This window comes from Megalops cyprinoides, chromosome 13, assembly GCF_013368585.1.
Source record: "Megalops cyprinoides isolate fMegCyp1 chromosome 13, fMegCyp1.pri, whole genome shotgun sequence".
NCBI lineage: Eukaryota > Metazoa > Chordata > Actinopteri > Elopiformes > Megalopidae > Megalops > Megalops cyprinoides.
In genome coordinates, this window is record NC_050595.1 from 25,470,059 (window position 1) to 25,482,793 (window position 12,735).

The following is a 12,735-nucleotide window of genomic DNA, read 5'->3' on the forward strand; positions in this document are numbered from 1 at the left end:
CTTTACAGACAAAAAATAATATTAAATATATGAACTTTGAAAAATCAAGCAATGTAACAAACACTCCACAGACAAAAAAAAGTCACAAACCGTGAGATGTACGTTCTGTCAGGTAAGGCTTCTTCCAAAAATGTGTTGCAAATAAAATTTACATATTACATGAGCAACAGATTAAAAACACATTCAAAATGGTAAGACTTTAAATATTACATTATTTTCCAGCATAATCCAATTATTCCATTTTGTGTAACTGTATTAAAATATATACACATACGCACTTTTAAATAATTGTCATATTTGGCGATCCAGTACAGTACACTTATAACAATGTCAGAAGCAATGTTCACAATATAGTCTTGATGGTCCCAGTGATTGATATGCATTTTTTGCTCCACACCACTTACCAAATATCGACATGGTATAACAACACGATTTATGTTTCACGTTCTTTTGTAACCCTTTGAGAGAGAATTATCTGTGTATAACGCTCATGGGCAGTTAGAATTTACTTAGATTTAGTTAGAAGAGGTGGCACAAATAAAATGGGAAGAATGAAAATTAATCCACCGGTAGATACTGTTGACAGGCAAACATATGAAGAACAATGCATCTAAATCCACCTAAATCATCCAAAAAAGAACAACGAATAAGGCAAGGGATGACCACAAATGTTTCGATTTAAGTCTCCACTCTTCCACATAACCAATAGCATGTTTTATCAGGGGTTTCATCTTTGGGTCAAGAGTTTTGTGAACCAGTTTCACTCAGTCCACAAAACTATGTAACCTGTAAGACTAAGAGCATGCAGACTGATTTGAGATATGCATTTTAGATATTCTAATTTCTCTATGCACATATAAAGCTCCTAGCAACGGATGTAATTTACTCCCACAAGCATATACAGCGTATCTATATCTAAACAAAACAGAAATCAGGGAAAAGGCATGCCACAGGTCCTTTGTTTATAGAATAAAGCTTGCAGCGTCATTATAAAGGCCATTGCACAGAGGGTAGTGACCACAGCCAGCGAAATGCCAACTACACCAACAGGTATTCTTTGCATCATGCCATTATCTGTGTTCTTTAATGATCAAGAAAGTGAAAGTAGGAAACTGACAGCACTAGTCTGGTTCAAACACTCAACACTGAAATGAATTGTGGATAAAGGTCTCAGCTAGGAGATAGTTGTCTGTGACACATGGGACATGTTTTTGTGCTTACGAGATGTTTAATCCCAAGGTAGAGGAACCCAGAGAGAACCAACTGGCTGTACCCACCATAGTGATGTCATGGAAGGGACCATCTTCAATGCCTCAGTGCAAGGCCTTAAGCCTGGGCAACAGCCTCACAGCAGAGGTGGAACAGCCAGCTACACAAAAAAACAATTATATGTACGCTGGTTTTTGATTAAGACACCCCTTGACTAAAGAACCACCGCACACTGGAGGCTTGAAAACATTCGGGCCTCTACATAACTGTGGTTTTCACCTATTCGCAACTCCTGATAGACAATGTTGAGTCCAAGTTGTAAACAATATTGATATTTAGAGCTGATCATGAGAATCCTAACCTTAAACACTGTACACTGCAGTGACTCAGTGCAATTTTCTTGGATATGCCAGTTACACAAGACAGCAATAATCTGTGTCCTACGTAAAATCACTATATATACAGAAAAAAAATCTACATTAAATAGTTAATTAGCAGATGATTTTTTACAATGTTTCGACACATTTTGTTTTGAGAATGTACAGATATGCAGACAGTTTTCCTTTTCAGTCAACCAATCCCTGGGTACATTTGTTTTCTGGAAAACTCCAGTTTCATGGCAGGTAAGATTAATCAAGTGAATGAATGACATTAACCTGTACGGTACACCATACTGGTACAGGCCTTGGGTATTGTGATGTACTCATCAGAACACTGCCAAGCTCAGAAAAGGGTAGGAAAAAATGCAACAAAACAGACAGAGCTTCTCTGCTGACCTTGCTTCAGTGTACCATTACATTCTCATCCCAGACTGGGGAAAAATGAAGTTATTTGCACTGTTCATGTTAACTGCTAAACCTGAACTACTGATCGTTCTGGGGACACTACTGACAGGTATTTCTAAGTACTCTGAACCTTAATTACTGGCTGCGCACTACTTTCTAAGCATGCTAGCGTGAACGTCTCTCTGTACATGGCATTTAGACAAGCTGGCTTTGAGTGACTGAGTCCAGGCTGCCTCTACACATGTGTAAGGACGCCCAGGTTCAGACTGCCTCTACACATGTGTGAGAAAGCCTGGATTGTCTCTACACGTGAGAAAGCAGGTTCAGGTTCAGACAGCCTCCACACATGTATGAGAAAGTCCAGACTGCCTCTACATGTGTGCGAGAAAGCCCAGATTCAAACTGCCTCTACACAGGGCTAAGGAAGCCCAGGTTCAGACTGCTTGGGATGTGAATGGTGTCCAGGACCAGAGAGGAGGGGTTGAAAGAGAATAAGACAGGGTGGATGATTCTGGTGTCCATCAGTAGCTGGGGTGACTGCTTTCGGTCTTGTAAAAGATTCTGATGGAGGGGAAAAAAGGAGCGAGACACAGAATCAGCAAACTATGTACAAACACATGCACACATCAGACTCGAATGCACTCAGACATCCATCCACACAAAATACCGTTGTATTTAAGCAAAAACACTGATGAACTTACCTGGATTGTTTGAATGAACGTTAACGAAACCCTTTCCTCAAACTCGTTCACAGGTGTGTACAAGTTGAGCACCTTGACAATCTGTGGGGGGGGGAAAAAAAAAAAAAAAAAAAAAAAACAATTACTAATATTTTCTAGCCTGGTATTAATTTCAAGGTTTGAGAGAGACAGCTGCCTTTCTGGCTGCACTCAGACACGGCAGGCCCAGACGGACGTACCTGCGCGGTGCTGAGGCCGCTGCACATGGAGCAGATGGCCTCGGCGTCCTCGTCCGTCTTCTTCTTCACCTGCAGGAGCTGCGCTGCCTGGATGAGCGGCTCCAGCATGTCCTTGGCCCCGCAGTTCATCAGGTTCTTATCCCTCAGCCACTCCTCCAGCTGGCTCACGTTGTACCTGGGAGTCGCCGCCAGAGCAGGAGGGGGAGACAGGACAGACGGTGCCTTTTAGAACACACACTCCCTGCACTGTCCCTTCCAGGAACTCTGTCTGCTCAGCACTCGCTTCTTAGTTGATCAGTGTTTGTAATTGCTGCCTCAACTTCCCTGGCTTATTTGGCTCTGCTGTATCAAGCTGTAAAACCATGTAACTGCCAAAGCCAGTCAGTTATTCACTGACTCTTTCCATGATTAAGTGAGGCAGTGAATTAGTAAGGGAGCAAATCAGTGAGGGACGCTATCATTTGTGGGGGTTCTTGCAGTGGAAGTCAAAATGGACCTGGCCCCTTCTTAACTCCCTTAGTCCCTCCACGGTTCTCTAAGCCATTGGCTTCCAGACTAGGCCTCCTAAATCCTGGTTCTGAAGCATTGTAATCCACCGGCTTTCTTCAAATCAACTGTAACTTTGAACAGGGAAGAGTAACTAAATCAGGTTGGTCAAGGTAATAATTAGATGGATCGGGTGGATTAGCGCCTGTCTGGAATGAAAGTATCCCTCCAGTTCCAGGATTTAGCAACCCCGCTGCAGACGTTTTAACCCTTCACCTGCTTCCCTCTGTCCCCCTTGCTCCTGGACATACCTGATCTGCATCCCTTTGCTCCAGGAGCACATGTCCTTGCGGAGCAGCAGGTTGTTGAGGGTGACGGCGCCGATGATGTAGAACTGCTGCTTGACGGCCTGCTTGATGATCTCGGGGTCGACGCCGTGCTGGCACATGATGGAGTGGAAGGAGGTGAGCTGCCGCAGGATGGAGTCCAGCGTGTAGGTGCCCTCGTCCGCGATGCTGGACGTCCTCTTGCGCAGGCCCGTGGGCTTCACCCCGGACACGCCCTGGATGGTCTCGTGCTCAAGCATGCCAGACACTGCAGCCAGGAGGGGGGGGGAGCAACGGGCAGAGGGATGGTGCGTTCGCCGTTAAGCACAGCGCTCACAATGTGAGCACCCACACATTCATGCGTTGGCAGAGCGAAAACCTCTGTCAATATTAACATTACTGGGCTGACACAGTGAATGAGTCATGAAGGATAAAGGGTTTATCTGATAAAAAGCTGATCTATTCAGAATTCCAGCACTCAAGAGGTCACAGGTGATCTATTCAGAATTCAAACACCCAACAGGTCACAAGTTAAAAGAAAAATACACCAGTGTGAAACGATATCGTCCACACACTACAGATGCAAGGAATGCGCTGTGTTCAATAAAAGAGTCTAGATTCTCTCATAGCGGTCTACCTATCATGGGCTGAAGGATGCTCTCCATGCAGCGGATGAGCTGCTGGTAGATCTGGATGGCCAGGTCACTCAGGACCTGCTGGTACTCGGTCAGGTCAAAGTTGGACAGGCAGTGCTCGTTCTGCCTGGGCGTGTTATGCTTCATGTAGGCCTGCAGGGGGAGACAAAGTGCAACAAAGAGGTCAAGGGCAGTCGGAGAGCAGGGGCATGAGCATCACATCTATATGACCGGTATCCACCCTCACCTCTTCTCCACTGTACTGCTTCAGACAGTGCATGAGGCGGCAGGTATTGGACAGCCAGAAAGAGACCATTTCAAAGTCGTCCCCTCTTTTCTGTAAAAAAAAAAAAAAAAAAAAAACAAAAAAACGAACAATGCTTCATTATGCCCTTCACAGTAGAAAAAAGGATGAATTATATTTAATGTATTTTCCAGGATATCCCTTGTATACATACAGTATACAGATATATCATACACACATGTATAGATAGATATAGATACATACATACTTATATTACACAGATATGATGTTACACATGACCAAAGACAGCACCACTGAAGTAAGCCAGGGTCAGACTGTAGTTTGTGGGCTCTGCCTGATAAGGAGCGGAAACCTTTACAAGGTTCTCACCGCTGTGGAAGCCTGAAACTGTTAAAGAGGGGGCACGCTCACATACCTTCAGGATCTTCTTGACGCTGTTGATGGTGGAGGTGAGCAGCGAGCGCACCTTCTGGTCGTCGTTCAGGTAGTCGGCGTGGCGCAGACACATGAAGAGGATGTAGGCCGGCAGGCCAGGAATGAAGTTGACAGCCACGCCCCTCGGCTTCAGCTCTGCACGGCGACGAGAGGCAATACGCCGGTGAGGTGAACATGCTGCAACGCTGGAGACTTTCACAACGACTAATTTAGATTAACACTGTACCACAGCAAGAAGGTGGCGAGCTCAAGAGCACACCCTAACAATAATTATAATAATAGCAATAATAGTAGTGAAATGAATAATGTATTGCATTCAGATAGGAAGTACCTCAGAGTGCTTTATGAGAGGGTAGGGGTAATTCACCTCACTTGGGTAATTCAGCGTGGCCAGTTCATACCAGAATGCTGACTCCACATCATCAGAATAAAGGGGGACAGATTATTAAGACAATTAAACTGGGGGGAGGGGTTAATTCAATGGTCTGGATGAGTAAACCAGATTGGGAATTTTGGCAGGACACCAGAGAACCCCACACTCTTTACAAAAAGGTCTCATCTGATGAGGAGGCTGGAGGCTGCTACAGAACAGTGTCTCCTCCCCTGGGCCCTTGGTTTGCTGGTTAAAGAGACAGACTCCCCACCCTAAGGAGCAACCAACACCACTTCCTGCAGCAAAATAACACTATGCAAGTCCTATCCAGACCGAGCCCTGCTTAGCTTCATCCATCAGGCTGGATGAGGCCACAGGGTGGTGCCGGCTTAATCCTGAACCTAAGAACACTGAGAGGTGGGCAACATTTTGTAGTGTGACTGGTGAACCTGCCCACCTAGAATCAGGTTCTTCACCAGTCTCTGCTCATCATCCCTGTTGTACTCCAGCATGCCCTGGAAGTCTTTCTCCTTGCGGTGGATGTTGACCGGAAGAACAGGCTCGTCCACGATCTGCCCAGGTGACACATTCTCCATCTGACCTCCCACTGAGGCAGGAGGATCATGGGAAAGAGCAGCCAAGAGGTTGCGATTATGTTTCTGTGTCATCTCCAGCAAAAGCAACACAAAATTTCTGTGGTCTTAATGCAACACATGTAGCATGCCCATGACCAAAACTTCCCCAATCACCTTCTCGCTCTCCGATCTTCTTGGAGTAGACCTTGAGCTGCTTCCTGTATTTGCGGATGACCTTCTCCTGCCTCTCCATCTGTCCCAGGAGGTCCTGAAAGACAGCAGGAGCCATTAGGCTTACGAGAGAGGGACTCCGACTACCACTCCAAAGCAGGGAGTAGATTCAGGACCGAAGCAAAAAACCCAGGCTTTAGCACACAGATCAACACTTTGACTGAGCACAAGTATCTTCACCTATCCCCAAACACTGCCAAACTGCTTGATTGTTTTATCAAATATAATATGAAATGGCCCATCATTATTAGCACACTTTAAGTTCAATCCGGCAAATCAGTTGGAATCCAGTACATTGTAATCGTTTCATGTTACCATTTAGTTTTTTTCTAGATGAGCCATATTAATGAGCCTCACCTGCCTAATGAAAGCCTCTCTGAAACAGGCATGTGGCTGCTGCTAGAGCCTCAGTATTTTCAGCAGTTTGGCTGCACTTGGCTCAAGGCTGGTTTGGATTTTTTTTTTATCCTTTTCACTCTGGCTGCTCCTTTAATGTGTGGCACACCGGCCAGCACTCTTAAACGATGAATAGCATCTGCATGCTGGCTAATCATTAGTATTTGGTTACTGTAAAAGTAAAGAATTCTCAAAAAAAATGCTAAATCCACACGGGAAAGCAGTGCGTCCGTCACCCAGCCGGCACGCGTTAGAGAGTGGGTGCTCATCTGACCACTGTGTGTGTGTTAAGACGAAGAGTGCAGCCACTGGCAGTGATGGCACATCACTCCACGCTGCCCTGTGAGCACACACACAGGGCAAGGTGCTGTTAGTGCCAACACACACACACACACACACACCGTGAATGCACACATTGACCACCAGCACCCCTACATACAATTATCCGCTGGTTAATGAATAGCTTTTCCCTCCTGTATTTGCCTGGGTCTTCAGCATACATGTCCTGTGAGGTGAAAGCCACAGAGACAGATGACTACACAGTCCAATATTCTTCTATATTTGCATTAAAGATACAGTATATCAATAGGCCTATATCACTTTTTTTTCATACAAGAGCACTGAATTTTCTCCAGTTCCACACCAGCTACTGTTATAGTGTTTGTGGGGGGGGGGGGAGGCAAAATTATGATGCTTAAATTGTGTTAAGACAGGTGTGATCCGGTTTTCATGCTTTCCCTTTAACAAGAATGTGCATTTTAAAAATGTGCAATCCACTCCCCGTCTTGGTGAACAGATAATGTTGAGGCAGACTGGAGGCTGACACCCGCATGAAATGTAACAAAATGGAATAAAAATTAGCTGAATGCAACCAGTACACAAATACATACCTTAAACATAATGTATTTAGATGTGAACTAAGGAGTGAACAAGCACAGCTCAATGGCTTTGGAGGCATTTTGCCCTCTACTAGTGAAACGCCATTACTGAGAGAGTCACTGACAGCCAGTAAGTGAGTGAATGAGGGAGAGACACTAACGTAATTATCAAAGGTAAATGAGGTCAGTGAACTGTGGGTCCCTGAGGCAGGGTTCTGGGTTCTGGAGTGGCAGAGGGACCTGAGACAGTGGTTTTGTGTGGGTGAGGGGGGAGACGGAGTGAAGGAAGGGCAGCAGAAGGCCAGGCCCACCCACCAGGTTCTCGTTGGTGAGACGCGTGATCTCGTGCTGCAGGCTGGCCTCGATGCGCGCCTCCAGGGGAAGCTGCAGGTTCTGCGCCAGGACCTGCTGCTGCCGGATGTTCTCCTCCTTCATGCTCTGCAGCTCCCTCCGCAGAACGTCCATCTCGCTGTCGTGGGACCTCCTCTGAGCCTGCATCTGGGACTCCAACAGCCTGGGGGAGACAGGGGAGGGGAGAGGAGGAGGAGGAGGAGGAGAGAGGTGGCACTCAAAAACCAAACCAAGAGGAAGCAGATCTTTGGCAGAGCTTTGGCAATTCAGCAGACAATGTAACTGCAAGTAGCAAAGCAGCTGCTGCCTCTGTTCCAGAGCCCGTAAGAGCATGGCTTCAATCCTGGCTCTGTGCTTTTGCATTTCACCACTTCACCATGATATATGCATAATGCATTATGCATTATGCATTACACATTATGATGAATACAGATGTACTGTTTCAAAGTAACTCAGGAAGAAGACTTTGGTTGTTGACTTGGACCAATTGTCTATGGTTCCTAATGAATTATTCCTAGAGAACAGGACAAAAACACAGTGGAGAATCTCAGCCACCATGCAGGCAATCAACCATCTCTGCAAATCAGGGTCAAACAGACCTTCACCTTCCTAAAGACATCAGCCTGTCTGCTGCTACACTACACTATGGTGGAAGACATCTCAGTGGTGATCATATTCTAAGCACTTTCTACATGACCTAGATAGAACAGGTTCAGGGAGGAGCAAAGGTGTGCTGGAATGTGGGAGGGGCCTTCAGGTCTGAACTGTATATAAGGCTTGTGACAAGGATGAGAGCACAGATCCATAAGACTGTGCTGCTGAAATGAACACAACGAAAAAAGAGACACATGCATGTGTGTGTGTGTTCTTAGAATTGTGCGTGTCCTATGAGCTCAGAGATTGCTTTGGAAGAAACGCTTTAAACCCAGTGAAGCCACAGTAAAGCGTAACAAACCCGTGTGTGAACCGGGGAGTGTGATGGAGGGGTTAGCAGGCTACACACAGCAGAGTGACGGCGGGGAAAGGGGAGGGAGAGACGGCCGGAGCGTGCTGCCCCGCCCCGCGCACACACGCGGCGGAAACAACGTTAACCTGTTGGTCTCCTTTAACCCTTCATATGCCAGCCATAACTCTCCATCCTCATTCAGCTGATGGTAGTCTGGAGTGGGGGATCTGACGAGCAAAACAGAACGAAAGAAAAAGAAAATGGCAAAATAAAAAGGGGGGAGGGGTGAGGGGGGATGAGTGGAGGGGTGAGGTGAGAACGAAAAGGGTGAACAGAGATTATGCAGCACATCTAGATCAAAAAAAATCAGCTAAGTTCACCAAGCTGATTCTTATTCCATCTAGTGCTGTCAGACAATAATCAATTTAACGTCAAGACAAAACACAATCAATGATGCAACCAAAAAACTGTTAAAGCAAACATGATTTAAACAAAGCAATAACAAATGAAAATGAAAATATACATAAAATAATTTCAAACTCTTCAGTTTTCGTTTAATATCACTCAACTTTGAAACCAAAATTTTCCAATTTCCACACAAGCTGACCACAAGCTGCCATGCAGTTAGTGGAAAGAGCCTCTATCCCTACATCCCTGACCACCAATCAGCTAATGCAGAGCAGGATCCCAAATATTCGTTATGCACATCTCCGAAAACCAAGCATCGCATGTTTCACTACATTACAGGGTCAGACACAAAGCTACATTATGGCAGAGATAGGGGCTTAGCAGTATATACTGTAACAGGGCCCCTCAAACATCCATGATTCTATTCTGGCATTGTTCTAGGTTCTTGTGCATGTCTGATAAGATCTGGTCTCCACTAAAAAAAGCCACTCGCAGCATGCATGTTCCTGTATGTTTTACTTATGGTTTTTAGTAATGTTTTGTTAATGCAGATATGGGTGGACGCTAATGTAGATCCTGCAAACCAAACAAATAAATGAAGCAACAGAGAATGATCTGCTTGTGTTAGAGGCAGATGAAGTAGAGGTTAGAATTAGGTTAGGTGAGCAAAGAGGACAGCCATTTTCTCCAACGCAGTGAGCTTACAGTGGACACTATTCATGCTTGTCAGAGGCTTTCACACTGGGGAAGGTCACTAGGTTAAGAAAATGGGGGTTTAATCAGACTCGCTCTCTGTCAATGACAGGTTAAAAATGCACCTTCCCCACAGGGCTCCATGTTCATGCACGGTGCAGAGGCACGCATCAGTGTGCATTTCCCTGCATTCAGTTACCTTAGCCTAATCATGAGTTCATTCACTTCAGGGGGCTTATGCAAAAACGTGGGTGATCTGGGCAAGAGAGAACATGGATACAGGCACACTGTTCAGTATAACCTAAAGCAAATATGAACCTGGATCAACAGAAGCTTTACTGGCTGTCTGAAGGGGAGCTCCAGTCAAAGGTGGCAACGTTATGATTTGTGATGCATATGAATATGTATGCAATTTCACGCGTGCCAGAAAGGCAGTGCCAGATACAGCTTGCGTAGAGGCTCACAGCCACGTCGTCGTCGCTGGCTAATTTGCGCTCTGCATATTGCGGCAGGTCAGTTGGTTTTTCTAAAACCTGAACATCTACAGTCTTGCTCAAAATGGAGAATGTCACAGTGATCTATCAGCGCTGAAAGCTGGAGCTGAAGTCTGCACAAATTGTGCTTTTGCAGAATGCAAGACACTATGTATCTAAGTCTTATTTCATTTAACATTTGAGTTCCCCCTTTAATTTCTTTGTTTCGGTAAACTCAAGCTCCCATGACAGAAGTGGTAAACTGGCACCCACAAATTATTCCAAATTTAAAAACACCAGCGTCCCAGCATACTGGCTTCTGGGCGCAAAGATGATTAATGTGCTTTCTTCTCTTGCTGTGTTCAGCAGTGGGATTCTCAACAGAACTGTAGCAATGGAGCATGACAGTGATGATGATGTTTTTTAAAAAATGCAAGACAGCAGCTGAGAGTAGTGGTGCTCGCTGTCACAATGCAGAGATAAACTGCAGCATGGACACACCCAAAAACAAGGCACATTTTTTAGAGGGTATGTAGAAAACTGCCAGCTAATTAAAATGACAGAGGACCTGGGGGGGGGTGAGCCCCTAGATGAAAGACGCATTAAAAACTGCAACGCTGTCCCTCTCTGGGAGGGGCAGCCGCTGCAGGTCGTCTCTGGACGCTCAGACAGAAATGCCTCAGAGCGCGCTATGCGACCACTGCAGGCCACCGTGAACGAAACTGTGCGACCATGACATACTGCGACTGAGCCAGACCTCGCGGCGATACCGAGGCTCATGGGAGAAGCGTGGAGGTAAAGGCGGTGCACCGGCTCTAACCAGCCGCCTGCCGGGCTCCGTCGGAGGACAGGGCGCGAGGGGAGAGAGCGCAGGAGGTACCTGTTGGTCTCTTTGAGCCCTACGTAAGCTTGAGCAACTTCACCCGCGCTCAACCTCTTCACGTCCTCCGTGTATGGCGAGGGCTCCGTCATCGTCTCCTGCAGGAGTTGGGAGGAAGGCAGAAGCAGTTTTCAAACAGGAATTTCTACTCACTCCAACATTAGCATTTCTACACAATACTTACAAAGACAGGACTGACATTTCCCATGCAACTGTGCTGTCTACTGTCTATTCTGCCTCTGGCCTGCCCTCTGCCCTATGCAGACACTAACAGTAGCTATTACAAGTATTCATCAGTTACTGTATTGTACTGTGTGAATCGTACAATGGGACTTGATAAATCTTCAGCTGAAGTGATGAAGCCGTAAGATGAGGTGTATAACCGTAAGATGAGATGAAGCATCTACTCGTCAAAAGGGAGATGCCAGTGTATAGTATTGCCGTATTCACAAATGAGAGCAAATGCTGCAAAAACCAAAATAAATGAATCAAATGGTGCTAATTCAATGGGTCACCCTATGCAACCATTTACAAGAAACTTGTCAAAGGAACTAACCTAAATTATATTTGTTTCAAAAAAATAAGACAGGTCTCCTTTCACCACATATAAAAACAGATATGAATTTCATGCGCTGTTGAGTAATGCAAGACTGCAGGAGTGATGTCGGTCAAGCTCTAAAACCCTGAGGAAGGATGAACAATTTACCTTCTCATCCTGGAAGCAAGACATTACAGGAGAAAGCAGAACAGTGGGAAAGCAGGTATTAACGCACTGTCAGCTTTAAAGGACACATCTGCAATTTGATAATAGTTTCACACACAACTTTGGTTAAAAAAAATTAATAAATAAAAATAAAATAAAGATGCATGCTATTCATTCCACACACTTAATTTAATCTTGAATTGAAGACATCCAAATTTAAAAGCTTAAACCAATGACATCTTAATATTTGCAGACTGCAGTCTCATTACATAATGAGTGACAGTGGACCTGCCTCATGACACCTACCTTGTGGTGCATGGCCTCTTTCTGACTGACCAGCTGGGACCGCAGGATCAGCACCTCCTCCTTTCGCACCTCCAGCTCCTCGTTGGAGGCGCTCAGCTGTTCCAGGAGCGCCTTGTAGGCCGAAGGGGGCCCGCCGCCTGCCCCGGCTCCGCCCTTCTCTGCCAGAGCCTGCCGCATCTTGTTCAGGTCGTGCTTCAGCTTCTTGTTCTCGGACTCCAGCTCCTGGCGCTGTGGAGGGAAGGGGCTGTCAGCGTTTTCAGGGAGACCTGCTGTCGCACAGATGGGCTAAGCCTTACACCACAGTCCCCTGCTCTGCTGCCCTCCAACGCGCTACAGCTCTGAAGGATCCTTATCACTTGCAAGCAGCTGGGTATTTTTCCAGAAATTCCACCAGACCACCTTCCCTGGAGGTCAGGGGGTTCATTTGATGCTTTAAGAGCAGGAGGCAGCGGTGAAAGGACT

The 12,735-nt window shown here is 45.9% G+C and overlaps 1 protein-coding gene across 3 annotated transcripts in view; it reads right to left on the minus strand.

Annotated features, from left to right (window-relative positions):
* Window positions 1–1,769: 1,769 nt before the first annotated feature.
* The window catches only part of LOC118787708 (unconventional myosin-Va-like), a 44,126-nt gene continuing 33,160 nt past the window's right edge, over window positions 1,770–12,735 (minus strand). The window contains exons 28-42 of one of the 3 annotated variants that reach the window (XM_036543343.1): window positions 12,274–12,501; window positions 11,971–11,979; window positions 11,265–11,362; window positions 10,111–10,167; window positions 8,957–9,037; window positions 7,829–8,027; window positions 6,183–6,276; window positions 5,891–6,040; window positions 5,041–5,195; window positions 4,608–4,697; window positions 4,363–4,513; window positions 3,711–3,993; window positions 2,914–3,088; window positions 2,696–2,776; window positions 1,770–2,555 (exon numbers count right to left, since the gene is read on the minus strand). In XM_036543343.1, coding sequence (XP_036399236.1) covers window positions 2,403–2,555; window positions 2,696–2,776; window positions 2,914–3,088; window positions 3,711–3,993; window positions 4,363–4,513; window positions 4,608–4,697; window positions 5,041–5,195; window positions 5,891–6,040; window positions 6,183–6,276; window positions 7,829–8,027; window positions 8,957–9,037; window positions 10,111–10,167; window positions 11,265–11,362; window positions 11,971–11,979; window positions 12,274–12,501 — 2,004 coding nt within the window. In that variant the 3' untranslated portion in view covers window positions 1,770–2,402. The remainder of the gene's footprint in view (window positions 2,556–2,695; window positions 2,777–2,913; window positions 3,089–3,710; window positions 3,994–4,362; window positions 4,514–4,607; window positions 4,698–5,040; window positions 5,196–5,890; window positions 6,041–6,182; window positions 6,277–7,828; window positions 8,028–8,956; window positions 9,038–10,110; window positions 10,168–11,264; window positions 11,363–11,970; window positions 11,980–12,273; window positions 12,502–12,735) is intronic. The other 2 variants (XM_036543341.1, XM_036543342.1) reach the window with 2 other exon arrangements.